This window comes from Acinonyx jubatus, chromosome B3 (genome assembly GCF_027475565.1).
Source record: "Acinonyx jubatus isolate Ajub_Pintada_27869175 chromosome B3, VMU_Ajub_asm_v1.0, whole genome shotgun sequence".
In the NCBI taxonomy this organism is placed as follows: Eukaryota; Metazoa; Chordata; class Mammalia; order Carnivora; family Felidae; genus Acinonyx; species Acinonyx jubatus.
Window position 1 is genome coordinate 51378503 of NC_069386.1, and position 18350 is coordinate 51396852.

The 18350-nt window shown below is 37.6% G+C and overlaps 1 protein-coding gene across 1 annotated transcript in view; it reads right to left on the bottom strand.

Annotated features, from left to right (window-relative positions):
- Positions 1-1600: 1600 nt before the first annotated feature.
- TMOD3 (tropomodulin 3) overlaps positions 1601-18350 on the bottom strand; it is a 78853-nt gene continuing 62103 nt past the window's right edge. Inside the window, exons 6-10 of the mRNA XM_015063480.3 lie at positions 12096-12226; positions 10351-10458; positions 7664-7807; positions 6575-6719; positions 1601-2738 (exon numbers count right to left, since the gene is read on the bottom strand). Coding sequence (XP_014918966.1) covers positions 2704-2738; positions 6575-6719; positions 7664-7807; positions 10351-10458; positions 12096-12226 — 563 coding nt within the window. The 3' untranslated portion in view covers positions 1601-2703. The remainder of the gene's footprint in view (positions 2739-6574; positions 6720-7663; positions 7808-10350; positions 10459-12095; positions 12227-18350) is intronic.

An 18350-nucleotide genomic window follows, 5' to 3' on the forward strand; every position in this document is an offset into this window, starting at 1 on the left:
TAGCACCAAAATCCACTTTAATAATATCAGCATTAGTTATTAATATTGATGTTTTTCAATACAATTTCATGTAGACATACTTGAAAAATGAGATCTTCAGACAAATATAAAATTTTTCAAAATGGGCAATTAAAAGCCTTTAAACAGCAATTTAAAAATGCAAAGAATATTCTTTGATTAGATAACCTGGTAAGTTTAAATTGGTTAGCCTACAGAATGTATGGTCTTAGAAAAATCTTTGGTTTAAAAATCAAGACTATGTGAGAACCCTAATCTGTTACAACGTTTTAGAGCTACATATAGAAATACTGAATGTTACTAAATGGTTAAGAGGTGCTGGAGTTTTAAAGATCAAAGTAAACACCAGTTTTCTCCCTTGTAGTTACAACTCTTGAAAAGATTTTCTGTATTCAGTTGGATGAATGTTCAGCTTTAAAGATATTGATGAAATCTTTTCTTCAATTATATAATGCACTGTCACAGCTGAGAACTGGAATGGTATAAGCTAAACACTTAACTTCTTCATACTTAGGTAAATAATCAGTGAAAAAGAGATTACCCGTAAGTACCATACACACACTATGTAGGGTCTCGCTTATGTTTATTAAAAAAACCCTGATGATAGAAGGGGTAACATACTTATCAGTTCATTGACTTATAGACAAAGCAAGCAAGGAAGCCCTGGGTGCCTGCTCCGTGCTGACTCCCCATCCTGCTGGAAGGGTGCAGTCTCTAAAGTCAAGTACATTTCCAAAGTTGCATATGAAAAGGGGACACACACACACACACACACACACACAGAAACCCTTGCTAACTTGGAAAAAAAAAATCAGTGGTCTCTAACTCAAAGGGAATAGTGCAAAGTCGATCTTTGGCCCCTTTAAAACACTGGATATTGATTCAGAAAAACAAAGACACCCACTTCTTCTGAGGGAAGCTTTTGCCTGTTGAGAAGGGTTAATACCAGATCACACACAAGAAGCTGCCTAGCTCAATAAGTAAACTGTCCAGCCCAAGCCAATTGAGTGACGTTTTATAATTCAATTTCAAAAATTCTTTTTAAAAGAATCAACACATCTATCCCTACTTTTAACTGGGATTCTTCCCTTTACTCCGTGTAAGTGATAGAGGACAGTCAGGCCTCAATTTCGGGGGTCAGTATTACTCAGATTTTTTCCTGCCTGCCCTCTGTAGCTGGGCCAACTCTGCCATCGTCTGCTCCAGGCGCTGCCCTGAACAGGTCCACATCCCACCACGGTACACTGTGCAAGTGCTCGTTTGAATACCGTGAGCAGTACGAAGAAACTTCTCTTGTGAGAGATTCCTTTTACACAATATGGACAAAAAAGCCAGATGATGAAAGGGAATATAAAAGTAGATGGATGAGGGGCGCTTGGGTGGCGCAGTCGGTTAAGCATACGACTTCAGCCAGGTCACGATCTCACGGTCCGTGAGTTCGAGCCCCGCGTCGGGCTCTGGGCTGATGGCTCAGAGCCTGGAGCCTGTTTCTGATTCTGTGTCTCCCTCTCTCTCTGCCCCTCCCCCGTTCATGCTCTGTCTCTCTCTGTCCCAAAAATAAATAAACGTTGAAAAAAAAAAATTTTTAAAAAAGTAGATGGATGAAGAACAGTTTTCCCTACTGGTTGGAAAATTCATGGAATGCCAATTCAGTATTGATGTTGTAATTCTGCAGTGCACACACAAACTTTCACGATACTGTGCCACAATTTATACACATGCCAGTTTCTAATTTACAGTAAGCATCAGTTTAAGTGACTATTTGGCATGTGCCTCAGACTTAAATTCCATCATGTTTGTTATCTTCGATGTCATGTGTTTAATAACCGCCTTCTTTTTTATTATCCTAAATAACCAAGAGTTGACTATATGTATGCCTTTTACAGGGAAGAAAACAGCTTGTCTACTTCGATGCTTTTTACTATGAGCTTTCACAAAAATTTAGTAATGCCCACATTATTGAAATAAAAAACTATAGTGAATTTAGCCATAACTGTCCTTTTAAACAAAGTACTAACCTGGCCAAGCTGATGACTTTGTTGAAACAAGTCCAGGTGCTGGTGACACAGTGGACAAGTGCGGTGACCAGGAATGTGCAGAAGGCCCCTTTCTCTCCCCAACAGACCGGCTTTTATTTCTCAGCCGATGACCAGATTTGGAGTCGTTTTAAAACTCTGGTATCTTGCTTTCTTGATAGAAGCAAAAAGCACACTCTTGCCAAGTTCATGTATTCTAAAACAGGAAAGGGCTCCATGTGATGGAGTAAGGAAAGCTGTGAATGTCTTGTACCTAACAGGTACAATAGCAATTCTAATGGCAGTAATGTCCCTTTTTGATTTAAAAAAGATCGGTCCTTAAAATGTTCATACTATCTACGTAAATGATTTCCTAAACTTTTTTTACAATTGCATTTTTAAACTCATGACTCCTTACAAACCATTTAAGCTAAATTAAAACTGATTTTAGCAGAAAGAAATAATGTTATAAAATACAAAATATCACCTACTATTGATTTTGCAATTTGAAACTGATAACAATGTAAACTAGAAAAAAGATACATATAGTTAAAAAAAAAAAAGATTTCCAGTCTTTTCCCTTCTATCCAGGAAAATTTTACATCTGACATCACCAACATGAACCCTTGGTGACCTTTTAAAGTCTCCCAAAGATGTTATCTCGGTGGATTTACTGGTGGTCTCCTTCAACTCGTCTTTTGCGAACTGTGAGGAAAAAAGAGAGGATGTTAGAAATCCCTGTTACTTTGTACAGGGTTAACTTGCTTGTAACAAACAAGTTGCTGCAGAATCCAGTTATAGTTGTACTGACATGTAACGTCCATTTACTTGTTAAGCATTGAGGGGCTTCAAAATGAGAACAAAGACGTGTCCTCAGCTCCCCTGTGCTTACACAGTAGCATCAGAAATCTAAAATCATGGTCATCAATCACCTTTAAGTCATTGCACCCATTTGTTATTTAAAAAAATTGACACCTCTGTTAAAACAATGAATTATAAATTACTGTGTTGAATTTTGAAATGACATTCAGGAAGCTGGGATTAGAAAGTATTAAAAGCAACAAATATTTGCATGCTTTCCTGATTAGGCATTACAATGTATCTCCTTAGTTTGTGAAAGAATATACCAAAAACATTTTTTTTAAGTTGTTTGTTTATTTAGAGAGAGAGCACAAGCAGAGGAAGGGCAGAGAGAAGGAGAGACAGAATCCCAAGCAGGCTCCGCACCATTAGCACAGAGCCCAATGAGGGGCTCGAACTCACAAACCATGAGATCATGACCTGAGTTGAGATCAAGAGTTGGATGCCTTAACCAACTAGCCATCAAGGTGCCCCAAACATTTTTGTCATTTTAAAGGTAAATGACTTGCTACTATTTCCCAAATTTTCTTTCTAGGGTCTCCTACAAAATGAACCAGGCTCTGACAAAACAACAAATACAAAGTAATGAAAGTCTCAGATCCTGGTAATGTGGTATAAGGTCACATGAGGGTACCATAATAAACTTTGGCCACCAAAGTGGTCAACTAATTCAGTGGATGGTGTACAGAAAGGCGCATATACCTCAGGAGTTCCCAGCCTCTTCACAGACTGATGACCCCAAACCATTAGGCTGTACTCAGTAACAGTAGGATAGAGTCCTCAGGCAGACATGCAAGTGATGTGCATAAAAGCTTGTCTAGCTACTGGCTGGGTGCTAGCTAGAAAGTAAAAACCAGGAGATAAAAAGTATCAAGTTCCCATGAACATTTTTATACTTAAATAATTAAGTACACCCCGGGCTCTAATTTTAGTTCATGTTAATGAAAAGCAGGTTTCCTGTGTTTACTGAAATACTAAGGGAAAAAATCAAATAGAGACTTGAGTCCTCAAATACAAACCTAATTCATATGTATAGATCTCTGAAAAACAGAAATATCGAAAGGTAAATCAGATTAACTCTTTAGGGTAGAACATTTCCAAGAAAAATTTGAATTGCAGCAGGGTTTGGATGTTATTGGCAGACCATTTATGATGTTAAAATGCATGTTATAGGGGCTCTTGGGTTATCCAGTTGGTTGAGCATCTGACTCTTGAATTTGACTCAGGTCATGATCCCAGGATCATGGGATCAAGCCCTGTATGTGGCTCCTTGATGAGTGTGGAGCCTGCTTCAGATTCTCTCTCTCTGCCCCTCCCCCCACCCACTCACATGCTTGCTCTCTCTCAAAATAATGTAAAATAAAATAAAATGCATGTTATTAAAAAATACATGTTGTAAACAAGATCTGAGACAAAGTGGAGCAAACAAGAAAGGAAGAAAATTAATTATGTGGTTAGCTAGTGTAAGGACAGTAATAGGAGACTCAAAGTTCAATCAAATATTGCAACATATACCATATAATCTCTTTGCTGCTACAGCTAGGACACTTCTTAGCCGGAGAGATGGGAGTAGGTAAGAGTATTTGGATGAACAGAAAATAATGAGAAGAAAAGATTATCAAAATCAACACTAAAGATCTGATACAGCCCGATTTGCAAGATGAAGAAAAACAATATGCCCAAGAGATTGTGTGTATGTTTCAAGTTTTGTTCTTTGGCATCTCTTTCTGGTGGCTACATAATTAGATTGCATATCAGAGCACATGTCTTTATGCTGGCAGCCTTGATCTGTGGGCAGCAATCAACGCAGGGCTCTAAAAAAAAGCTGCGGGTGCTAGGAGCACATAGAGTGCAAGATGGGCCCAAGAGCCATCTCCAACTCTTCCTTGGCGCCTACTTGTTACAAGCAGATCCTCGGCTCAGCCTCTAGACAAGAGGCTTATAAATTTGGCCCTATTAACAATTCTTTGGCAATTTCTTTCCAAAACCTACTCCACTAATACAGGTTCTCAGTACTCTATGATCCATCAATTGCAAATAAGTTCTAACCTCATATCCTATCTCTGGAAGAGTAAATAGTTATTTTTTGAAGTATCATTTTAATCATGTATTTGGTGGCCTATAATGGCTCTCAAATGCCTCCCACAAAAAATCCAAAGAAATGAAGTTTCTTCCCATGTAATTTTAGTGCCTTCTACTAGCATTCCCTCTTAATCTGCTGACATCACTTTTTTATTCTGTTAGCTTTAAGCAGCAAGTACTTATTGAAGAATTATTCTCAAGGCAGCATCCTGCAACGAGTCAGTTTTCAAACTCTACAAGCTGTCCTCAGTATATAAATAACTCGCTTGATCCCAAATCTGGGTTTTTATCCGTGCAATTCCCCCACTCCAGGAATGTCCTTATTCTCATTTCATGTCTAAAAATCTGGCTTGGATCAGAATGCAACAGCATGAGGTGGGGGTCTAGAGAGCTACCAACACAAAGCTGTCTGCTTTCTCTCAGTTCTGCTTCACGTCAGACCACACCTTCAACATGACCTCCTCATCTCTATTACACGTGGCCCCCGGCACCTATTCACCTGCACAATGTCAACTGAAAGCAGCCTAGGAAATAGTTTTTATGTGTTCTCTCATCTTTTGGTATATTGTTGATTCTTGATGTAATTAGTGTGACTTTGCAAATTACACTGAGAATCAACAGTATGCCAAACACACCAATTTCCTAAAATGCAAGAGGCTAAAATCTTCTATGGGAAACTAAGTCACTGAAGGACAGAAAGGGTTTGGACTAATACTCTTCAAAGTAATTTGGGTTGAGGGAAGGAGGCTGTAACATTTTCTGCATTTAAAGAATGCAAACTCAAATATGGTTGAAGCTTAAAAGAACTGCCTCACTTTGAAGTGCTATTCGGTTTAGGAAATGTTATTTTATCTCTTGTCTAAGTACCTCTTTAAAAAAATCTTTCAGTGACAAACACAAAAGGTTCAATTTTTGGAAACATGTAGAAACAAAATTATAAGCATCATATTCTTTAATTCAGCCTTGGCCAGAACACTTGCATCAAACAGAAGCACAAACCTCAGCAGTATTTCAGTGGGAACCAGGAAAAAAAAAAAGGCAATGTCTGACGTTGACTGACGTGCACTGCGAGAGGACAACCTGCCTGGTAATGGCTGTGTCAGGGAGACTGGTAAGGACAGCCAACACTTGTGTGCCACACACTATAAAACTTGTATCAAAACTAGAATTACTCCATATTTTATCATGTAAAACTGGATTTCTGTCTAGGCCTGTTTGATAAAAAGGGCAAAAAACTTTCCTGTCATGTTGAAATCTTTAATCAGGAGGTGGCTTGTAACAGAGAACAAAATATTTGTTACAGGTAGCATTTATTATGTTTCTCATAGAAAACCGTTCACTTAAAGCTGTGAAATATTTGTAAGCAGACCCACTAACCCAATGATCACTACAAGTGCACTTAAACTGAACTCTACTTCAATCAATATAAAAAGGCTTGTGCAGATTTAAAAAACAAAGGCCAAGTAATTTGTGCAGATTTAAAAAACAAAGGCGAAGTAATCTGTTAACATTTTTTTTTTTTAAGTAAAAAAATGTTCCTCTAATACAGTAGCTTAATGATATAATTCAGAAATTTGATTTGAAATGCTATGTCTTACCTAAGTCATTGTTTTTTGTTATAGCATTAGCTGCCCTGGTTCGGGGTCCCTGCTGTGTAAACTGATAACCAAATTTAAGGATATTTGTATTTTCCTCAAGCATGTTGGCGATTTCCAATTCCACAGCTGTCCCCAACTGCTGCCTCTGGAATAATTAAAAATAAAGAACAGTATTAATAAACTAATTCAAAATATTTTTCGAGGTAAATCAAGACTAAGATATTCAAGTACATGCTGATTCTGTTGGTCTTTTTAAGTTTTCTCAATTCTTACAATATACATAAATAAGATAAACAAATCTTAAAGTTCAGTATATGATCATACATCAAAAAATGAAGATTACCAAAACAAGACACCACTTCATACCCATTATTACAGGATGACTATAATCAAAAAGACAATAACAAGTGTTGGCAAGAATGTGGAAAAACTGGGAACCTCACACATGCTGGCACAAATGTAAAATGGTGCAGTCGCTGTGGAAAACAACATGGCCATTCCTCAGAAAGTTAAACACAGCGTTACCACTTGACCTCGCGATTCCACTCCTAGGTATATGTCCATGAGAAATGAAAACCTATGTTCATATAAAAACCTGTATACGAATGTTCATATCAGTATTCCTAACGTTCAAAAGGTAGAAATAATCCAAATAGATTATTCAGCCATAAAGATTAACTACTGATACATATTACAACATGGATGAACCTGCAGAATATTTTGCTAAGTGAAAGACAGTAGACACAAAAGACCATATACTATATAATTCCATTTATATGAATTGTCCAAAATAGGTAAATGTGTAGAGACAGAAAGTGAATCAGTGATTGCCAGGGGCCGGTGGGAGGGGTGATGAAAATGTTCTGGAATTAGTGGTGATGGCTGCACAACCCTATAAATATGCTCAAAACCCATACTAAAAATACTAAGTTAACATTCTGGATGCTTCAAATGTCTTCATCTCCTTTCAGGCCACCACCTTCCCACAAGACTGTCCCAAAGCCTTCCTCCCACCTGCCTCCTAAACCCCCAGCCCCTACACAGCAGAGTGGGCTGGAGCTCCCACAGTTATCGCTGTAGAACACTGACCTGATTGTCAATCTTGAGCTCTGCCAGGGTTTCATTATCTCTCAAAGCATCAATCAGTGCTAGAATCCCAGCTCCTGTAATAAAGTTGGACTCCATATTTAAGCTCTTCAAATTTTTGTTCACTCTCAGCATATCTGCAAAAGCCTAGAAATTAAAGAAAGTATTTGAAGATAAAAATTGACAGCGTCTATCACATATTATATCTACTATAAACAAATACACTAATTAACAGAACAGCTTTGATGTTTCTCATTAGGTTGTTTTATCTTGACACACTACCTCACAGGCTTCACATGTATCTACTTTTCACAAGTACCCTGTCACAATATTTAGATTTGTCACTGTTGGTAATATTCTCTGCTGCTGTTCACACTGTTATGTTCATTCACACCCTACTCCTTGCTTCTTTCCCCTGTGTCTCTCAGTTTTTCTCAGTTTCTGGGTAGGACTAACTTCATCGAGGTCTCTTTGGAACAACTTTTCTTACTTAGGTCCTACTGCAGTTAGGTTACTGTGTCACCAAAGGAGGATAAATTGTGGATTGCTTTTCAGGGCAGAGACCAGAAGGGATGCCTAAGGCAGAAGGCCAGAAAAGCTCACAGATAAGCAGAACTTAAAGTCAAGTTAAAACAACAGGCAAGAGGGGGCAGACAGAACTTGGGACAGGTATCTATTTCACTTTTGACACTACACAAAAAAGCTGGCTTTGAGATGGGAAAGATGGATGTGGGCAGCTCAGTGAGGAGACTATTGCAACAATCCAGGTAAGAGAAGATGGTGGCTAAGACTGACCAAGGTGGTAGTTGAGAAAGGGGTGAGAAGTAGTTGGATTCTGGAATATTTTGAAGACAAGGCTGGATATACATTTAAGGTGGTGAGAAAGGGAAGTCAAGGATGACTCCATTTCTTTCTGTCTTAAGCAAATGAAAGAGTGAAGTTGTCATTTAGTGAGACAGGAATGAGTGGGAAAGGAGCATTTTTGGGAGGGAAGTCAGGAGTTCAGTTTGGGACTATTTGGGATGTCTGTTAGACATCCAAGCAAGCTGTTAAGTAAGTAGGTGGACATGAGTATGGAGTTCAGGACAGAGGCACCAACAGGGGATAATAACACTGGAAGTCAGCAGCATATACAGAAAATACACAGCAAAGAAACAGAGTGACATCAACTAGAAAGTTGAGTGTAGACAGAGAAAAGAAAAGGGCCCAGGACTGAGCCCTGGGTCATTCCAATCCTTAGAGGTTGGGGAGATAAGGAGCAACCAGCATAGGGACCAGAGAAGGGATGTTCAATGAGGAGGGAGGAGAATCAAAGGGAGTGATGGCCTCAAAGCCAAGTGAAGAAAAAGGTTCATACCTTAACCCAGGAATGCAAGGTTGATTTAATATGCAAAAGTTCATCAATATAATATACCAGATTAACAGAGTAAAGGACAAAAACCACATGATCATCTCAATAGACACATTGAAAGCAATTGATGAAATCCAACACTGTAGATCCATGAATGAAATCCTCTGCAGATGTCAAAAGAAAGGTCTAGAACTTTATGCAGTGATATGAAAAGATCTCTAAGATATACTGTTGAGTGAAAAATTAAGTTGCAAAACAGCATATATTGCATGACTTCATTTATGTTTTTAAAAATTATAGAAAATTGGGGCGGCTGGGTGACTTAGTTAGTTGAGCATCTGACTCTTGATTTCAGCTCAGGTCATGATCCCAGGGTCGTGGGATGGAGCACCATGTTGGGCTCTGTACTGAGCATGGAGCCTGCTTAAGATTCTCTCTCTTTCTCTCTTTCTCCCTGCCACTTGCCTGTTTGCACTCTAAGAATAAAAAATAAAATAAAATTGAAAAATTATAGAAAAGAAATACAGGTGGGAATGCAAGCTGGTGCAGCCACTCTGGAAAACAGTATGGAGGTTCCTCAAAAAACTAAAAATACAACTACCCTACGACCCAGCAATTGCACTACTAGGCATTTATCCACGGGATACAGGTGTGCTGTTTCAAAGGGACACATGCACTCCCATGTTTATAGCAGCACTATCAACAATAGCCAAAGTATGGAAAGAGCCCAAATGTCCATCGATGGATGAATGGATAAAGAAGATACCACATTTTCTTTGGAGTGTTACTCGGCAATCAATAAGAATGAAATCTTGCCATTTGCAACTACGTGGATGGAACTGGAGGGTACTATGCTAAGTGAAATTAGAGAATGACAAAAATCATATGACTTCACTCATATGAGGACTTTAAGAGACAAAACAGAGGAACATAAGGGAAGGGAAACAAAAATAATATAAAAACAGGGAGGGGGACAAAAAAGAGACTCATAAATATGGAGAACAAACTGAGGGTCACTGGAGGAGCTGTGAGACGGGGGGATGGGCTAAATGGATAAGGGGCACTAAGGAGTCTATTCCTGAAATCATTGTTGCACCATATGCTAACTAATTTGGATGTAAACTTTAAAAAATAAAAAATGAAATTAAGTAAATCAAATTATTTAAAAAAAAAAGAAAAGAAATACAGGAACAAACCCATAAAATAGATTATGTACTGCTTAATAGCTAAATATCAACTGAAAAAAGAGTAAGTCATGTTCATAAAATCAGTTTAGCCATCTCTGTAACACGCTTGTATATAGCCATCATTTCAATATTATCAATAGTAGCTTACTTACAGCAGCAACAGGGTCATTGCTCCGGGTGGCTGCAAGACTGAAATATTTCACATGTGTGTTGGTTTCCAAAGCTTTTGCAAAATCTTTTAGAGTTGGAATTGGGATATTCTTGAAAGACAATATGTGAAATATTACATTTTAGTTTTCAAGAAATTCAGTCTATTAATCAAATATATTTGTACTTTTTTTTTAAGTTAAATGTACTCAAATTACATACACATAGCATTTAGTCTACAAATGAAAACAAACAGCCTCCTTCATATCTACGTGATTTCCCTCTTATGGTACATCTGCACAAACTGTTAATCTAGAGCAGAGTATATATCATTATTTCTCTAGCATTTAAAGAAATTTCCATTATTCTACACTTAACTATTTGGATTATAGGAAGTCAACATTAGTATTCAAAATGGATCCACTTTTCTACAGAGAGAGAGAGAGGTCACTTAGTTTAAGCTACAAGGCATTAAGTGAGATTAATCTTACACTACCTGAAATGTGGAAAGATAGACTTCTAGAAGGCACTAATTTCTCCCTTTAGTACCAAGACTACAATTCCCTGTAGCCTGGTTATTTTTTGACCATTACTGTTGATTTAGAATGTGAGGATTTTTTTTTTTAATTAAAATTAGTGATCAACCAGAAATGTTAGCTTTTTCCAAGGCTTTCCTTTTTTTGCTCAGAGGAAGGAACAGCTGCTAAAAGAACAGAAAGGTCTTATTCTCTAGCTTCTTATAATTACCAGATGCTCCCACAGCCCTCAAAAGACATAAAATGAGGAATTAAAAAAATAATAAAATAAAAAGGAATTCTTAATGTAGCTCTTATACAATGACCATTACTCTAGAGATAATTTGAATTTACTCTTCATAAATTTAATTTAATTATCCCTAGGCCCTCCTACCTCATTTCTCCTTTACTCCAAGGAAGAGCTACATTTTTAATAACTCAGTAAGATCCCAGAAAGCCTACTTCTAGGTGTCTACTCAAAAGAAATGAAAACATGTTCGCATGTTCATTATGTGTTTAATGGCTTTATTATAATCATCCCAAACCAGAGAGAATCCACAGGTCTATCAACTGGTGAATGGATAAACAAACTACAGCACATCCACACAACAGAATACTGCTCAACAAACTGATACATCCAACCACAGAGATGAATCTCAAATGCATTATGCTAAGTGAAAGAAGCCAGACTCAAAAGACTACATACTATATGATTTCATTTGTAATGCATTCTGGAGAAGGCAAAATGATAGGGAAAGAAAACATATCAGTTGCTGTCAGGGGCTAGAGCTGGAGGCAGAAAATGATGACAAAGGGGAGTAACATGTTCTACATCTGTGGTGGTGGTGATCTTACAACTTATGCATTTGTCAAACTCACTGGACCTGTACACGAAATAGCGAGAGTTTCACTATATATCAATTATACCTCAAGAAACCTGATTAAAAAAAAAAAAAAAAAAAAAAGAACCCAAAAGACTAAAAAACTCTTTTTACTTTGAGAGCCAGAGAGATTTATGCTGACAGTCTGTAGGGTTTACAGGTTTACATGCTACTCTTTAAAAAGCAAGTCAGAAAAATATTACACCTTAAGCTCTAGGAATCTAAGCATACTGTTAGGACCAAAAACTTTACCTTTAAGTAGAAAGAATTACACTATATCAAAACTGCCCAAACTCTCATCCTACAGCTGACTCAAAGCAATTAAAAACTTTATTAGTTGCTTAGCATACCTACCTTTATATTATTCAAATTGACTTCAACAAGACGAACATCATTTTCTTTAATTCTCTTTAAAGTCTCTTCAACATTGGTTGGATTTGGTGGCTCATCAAATACTGGAAGAATCTTTTCACCTTTCACCACATCTGTAGTAACAAATGAAAAAAGTGTCTTATTGGCTGATACTATTACAGTGAATTCATATATGAACTTGATCATACACACATACATGCACATTCAATAGAACTAACCAGAAAGTTCCCCCCACAATTTCTAAAAGATCCGTTATGTGTTGACACATATTTAAAGCACTCAAATAAAATGTTATCCTCTTGTATTGTTTTCTCTGAGATTTAATTAGTAATTACTGTAAAAGCAGTAAGAATCACAGACTTGAAGAAACATAGCCTCGGTGAAAAGAGTAAAGTGAAGGAAGGATACATGACCTCTTTCTCTTATGGGGACTACTACACCTGGGGAAAGGGGGAGGACGAGCAGGAACAGGGAATGGGGAGACAGAGAAGCAACGGTATATAGAAGAGCTACTGAGACAGAAATCCCCCAAATTACTGCCCTCCTTCACTTCTATCCCCCAATCCTTCATCATGTATACTATACCCACACACATAGCCAAAATACAACTATGCAAAGTTGAAAGAGGACATAAAAGCCTTGAATCTTCTAATGAGATCTAAGTGCACTTTGATGTGTGTGTAAAGGTCTATGAACACGTGTAACAGGCAAACTTTTATGGATAAATTTTCTGGGGAGAAAACCTACAGCATCAGATTCACAAAGAGTCAAATGACATAGAAAGATTGACAAGGTCACTGTCTGGCTTAGTTCTTCCTTTCTGCCTTCCTCTAGCTTTTTGTAGCAAAACTCATCTTAAGACAAAGTATACTGAATAAATTCCCTTCTTCTTTCAAAATACCACACACATATACACATAACATCCTGAGGAGATCAACTTAGATGATGGTCTGAAAATTATTTTCCTGAGGAGAGTTGAAACATCTGGGTGTATCTACACTGGACATATATATTAAAAGGAAGTATGCACATTGTTTTCAGATTTATCCTGTAGAAGGAGAAGAGAGAATTTCAAGTTGTTCTGAAAGGCTGGGTTAGAACAGGTGTAGGTTGCCAGGAGGCAGAATATGGTTCAATACAAGGACCAGCTTCCTATCAGAGCTCTGCTAAAAGGACAGAATGGGCTCCCTCTCACATAAGTTCAGCAAGGTAATCTTCTCCAAGACTATAGATCAAGGGGGCTGGAGAAAAAAGATTTCTTACCATAAAGAAAATTAAGTTCTATCTCAATTCTAAACTTTATAAAACCAAAATATTTCTTTCTTAATTCCACAGAATATATGTATTTAAAAAGCTTTACTTCTGAATAAAGTAATGGATCCAATAAATGGAATGCTGAAACTATTAAGAAAGGCTCATGGGAGACTTTAAAATGGATGGATCAGGAGGCACCTGAGTGGCTCAGTCGGTTAAGCATCCGACCTTGATCTCAACTCAGGTCCTGATCTCAGGGTTGTGAATTCAAGCCCCATGCTGGGTTCCACACTGGGTGTGGAGCCTACTTGAAAAATTTTTAAAAAGGGATGGATCAGGCTGCTAACATGTGAACACAATGATGACTTTTGGCACATTCCCCAAAGAGGAATGACCAGACTTGATATACGATTCAATTACCACTTAGGAAGCATTCTTGCCCCAAAAAACAAAAACCAAAAAGCTGCACATACGCCTCTAGAAAATAATAGTTTTCAGAAACATAGAAGACAGAGAAATATGTAAAATGATACCACAAGGGGAAGATGGTGATGGAGTAGGAGGACCCTAGGTTCGCCTCATCCAATAAGTACAATTGGGTAAATCTCAGATCATCCTAAATACCCCAGAAATCAACCTGAAGACTAGCAGAACAAATCACAAGTAAAGGTAGAAAAGAGGCAGACTGAAGAAGGTAGGAAGGGTGAAGAATCAGTTGGGGAGAGAAATGGATTTGTGGCCTCTGTGGTAGGGAGGGAGCTGTAATCAGGGAGAAGGATGAGAGGCAGACTAGCACTCAGGAAGGAGCACAGGATAAATGGGTCCCACAAGCAACTGGCTTGGAAGGTGAGTGGGCCCGAATTTCATGAGTTCTTGCAACCAGTGGGGCTTAAGGCCTGGAGTTTTAAAGGTCAGTGTGCTTGGCTGTGGGAGACCTCGGAGGATATGGAGGCTGCTGGAGAGAAGACAGGCGAACAGCCTGTGGACATACAGTGTGGAAACAACAATCTGAAGAGCGCCTGGGACATACAGTGGGGAGGTTAGTTGCCTCATCTCAGATTGTGTCCCAGAGAAGCAGCATTCATGGACCTCTTCATAAAACCATTACCCTTAAGAAAAGGACACACAGCTGACTTTCCTAATACAGAGAAACAGGCAGAGAGACTTAGACAAAATGAGAAGACAGAGGAATCTGTCCCAAATGAAAGAACAGGGCAAGAACATGGCCAGAGATCTAACCAAAACAGATATAAGTAACATGTCTGATGGAGAATTTAAAGTAATGACCATAATACTCACTGGGTTTGAGAAAACAGTGGAGGACATCAGTGAGACCATTACCACAGAGAAAGGGAATAACACACCAGAGATAAAGGGCTCAAAAAAAGAAATGAAAGACAGGCCTGAAGGAAAGAACAGGATGGAAGAAGCAGAGGAATGAATTAATGACCTAGAAGACAAAGTAATGGAGAGTAATCAAACTGAACAAAAGAAAAAATAATTATGCTTATGCAAAATGAAAATAGATGTAGGGAATGCAGTGACTCCATCAAACATAGTAATATTCATATTATAGGAGTCCCAGAAGTAGAAGAGAGAAAAAGGGGCAGAGAATTTATCTGAAGAAATGATAGCTGAGAACTTCCCTAATCTGGAGAAGGAAACACATATCCACATCAGGAGGAACTGAGATCCCTCAACAAAATCACCAAAGAATTTCCACACCAAGACACATTGTAATTAAAATGGAAAAAAATAGTGATAAAGAAAAACCATTAAAAACAGCAAGACAAAAGAAGACAGTTACAATACAAAAGAAACCCGATAAGGCTATCAGAATTTTTCAGCAGAAACTATCCAAGCCAGAAGGGAGTGCCATGATATATTCAAAGTGCTGAATGGGAAAAACCTGTAGCCAAGAATACTCAATCCAGCAAGGCTATCATTCAGAATACAAGGAGAGGGGTGCCTGGGTGGCTTAGGTGGTTAAGCGTCCAACTGTTATTTCGGCGCAGGTGGTGATCTCGTGGTTCGTGAGTTGAAGCCCCACATTATGATCTGTGCTGACAGTGTGGAGCCCATGTCAGATCCTCTGTCTCCCTCTCTCTCTGCCCCTTCCCAGCTTGTGTGCGCTCTCTCTCTCTCAAAAATAAATATATTAAAAAATGTTAAGAATAGGAGAAATAAAGTTTCCCAGACAAACACTTAAAGGAGTTCATGACCACTAAACCTTCCCAGCAAGATATATTAAAGGGGACTCTTTGAGTGGAAAAGAAAGACCAAAAGTGACAATATGAAGGTAGGAAACACAGAAGCAGTAAAAATGAAGATTTCTGTAAAAAATGAGTCAAGGAATTCACAAAGTAAAAGGATATAAAATACGATACCATATACATAAAACATGGGGAAGACAGAAGAATGGGTTCAAACTTCACTACCAGCTTAATATAAACTGCTATATGCATAAGACATTATATACAAACCTAATGATAACCAGAAATCAGAAACTACAAACTGGGGTGTCTGGGTGGCACAGTTTGTTAAGTGTCCAATTCTTGATTTCAGCTCAGGTCATAATCTCATGGTTTGTGGGTTGAGTTCTGCATCAGGCTCCACATTGATAGCATGGAGCCTGCTTGGAATTTTCTCTCCCTCTGTCTTGCAAAGTAAATAAACTAAAAAAAAAAAACCAAACTAATAGATATGCAAAGAGTAAAGACAAAGAAATCCAAATATATCACTAAAGAAAGCCAACAAACCATGAAAGAAAAGATCAGAGAAAATCTGCAGAAACAACCACAAAACAAGTAAGAAAATGGTAATAAATATGTACCTATAATTACTTTGAGTGTAAATGTACTAAATGCTCCAATCAAAAGACACAGGATAACAGCATGGATTAAAAAAACAAGACCCATCTATATGCTGCTTATACGAGAATAATTCTAGATTTAATGACACCTGCAGATTCAAAGTGAGGGGATGGAGAACCATCTATCATGCAAATGGATGATAAAAGAAAGCTGGAGTAGCAGTGCTAATATTGGACAAAATAGACCTTAAAACAAAGACTGTAACAAGAGACAAAGAAGGACACTATATAATAATAAAGGGAATAATCCAACAAGATAGGACAACTGTAAATATTTATGCACCCAAAATAGAAGCACCCATATACATAAAATAGTTATTAACAAACATAAGGGAACTAATCAGTAATCATGCAACCATAGGAGGGGACTTTAACACCCCACTTACATCAATGGACAGATCATCTAAACAGACAATCATCAAGAAAACAATTGATTTGATTGTCTGGACCAGACAGATTATTCAGAACATTCTATCCTAAAACACTAGAATACACGTTCTTTTCAAGTGCACATAGAACATTCTGCAGAACAGATCATATAGTAGTCCACAAAACAAGCCTCAACAAATTAAAAAAGACTGAAGTCATACCATGCATCTTTTCTGACCACAACACTAGGAAACTAGTAATCAACCACAAGACAAAATCTGGAAAGACCACAGACACATGGAGGTAAATAACATGCTACCAAACAATGAATGGGTCAACCAGGAAATAAAATATGAAATTAAAAAGTGCATGGAAACAAATGAAAATGAAAATACAAGGGTTCAAAGCCTTTGCAATGCAGCAAAATTGGTTCTAAGAGGGAAGTTTCTAGCAATACAGGCCTACTGCAAGAAATAAGAAAAATCTCAAACAACCTAACCTTACACCTAAAGAAGCTAGAAAAAGAACAAACAAAACCTAAAACCAGCAGAAGGAAGGAAATCATAATGTTAAGAGCAAGAATAAATGATATAAAAACAAACAAACAAAAAACCCCCACAATACAACAGATCAATAAAACCAGGAACTGCTTCCTTGGGGAAAAAAAACCAAAAAACAAACAAAAAAAACAAACAAAAAAACACACAAAAAAACCCTGATAAACTTCTAGCCAGAATTATCAAGAAAAAAAAAGAGAAAAGACCCAAATAAAATCACAAATGAGAGAGAAGAAATAAGAAACACTACAGAAATACAAACAGCTATAACAGATTATTATGAAAAACTATTTAAGCCAACTATTTAAGCCAACAAACTGGACAACCTAGAAGAAATGGATAAACTCGTCAACATATATAAATTACCAAAACTGAAACTGTTAAAAATGGAAATATTTGAACACAGTGATTATCAGCAAAGAAATTAAGTCAGTAATCAAAAAACTCCAAGAAATAAAAGTCCAGGACCAGATGGCCTCACATATCAATTTTACCAAACATTTGAAGAATTAATACCTATTCTTTTCAAACCATTCCAAAATATAGAAAAGGAACACTTCCACATTTGTTCTGAGGCCAGCATTACCCAGATACCCAAGTCAGATAAAGACACCACAAAAAAAGAGAACTATAGTTCAAATCTCTGATGAACATAGATGCAAAAATCCTCAGCAAAATACTAGCAAACTGAATCCTACAATACACTAAAAAAATCATTCACCATGATCAAGTGAACTTATTCCTGGGTTGTTGGGTGGTTCAATATTCACAAATCAATGTGATACAATGTGATGTATCAATAAGAGAAAGGATAAGAAGCATATGTTCATTTCAACAGACACAGAAAAAGCATTTGACAAAGTACAACATCCATTCATGATAAAAACCCTCAACAAAGTTTACAGGGAATATACCTCAACATAACAAAGGCCATTGATGAAAAACCCACAGCTAACATCTTTAATGAGGAAAAACTGAGAGCTCTTCCACTAAGGTCAGGAACAAGACAAGGATGTCCATTCTCATCATTTTACCTTTCTTTTTTTTTAAGTTCATTCGTTTTTGAGAGAGAGAGAATGCGAGCAGGGAAGGGACAGTGAGAAGGAGACAGAGCATGCCAGGCAGGCTCTGTGCTGCCAGCACAGAGACAGATGCAGGGATTGAACTCATGAACCGTGAGATCAT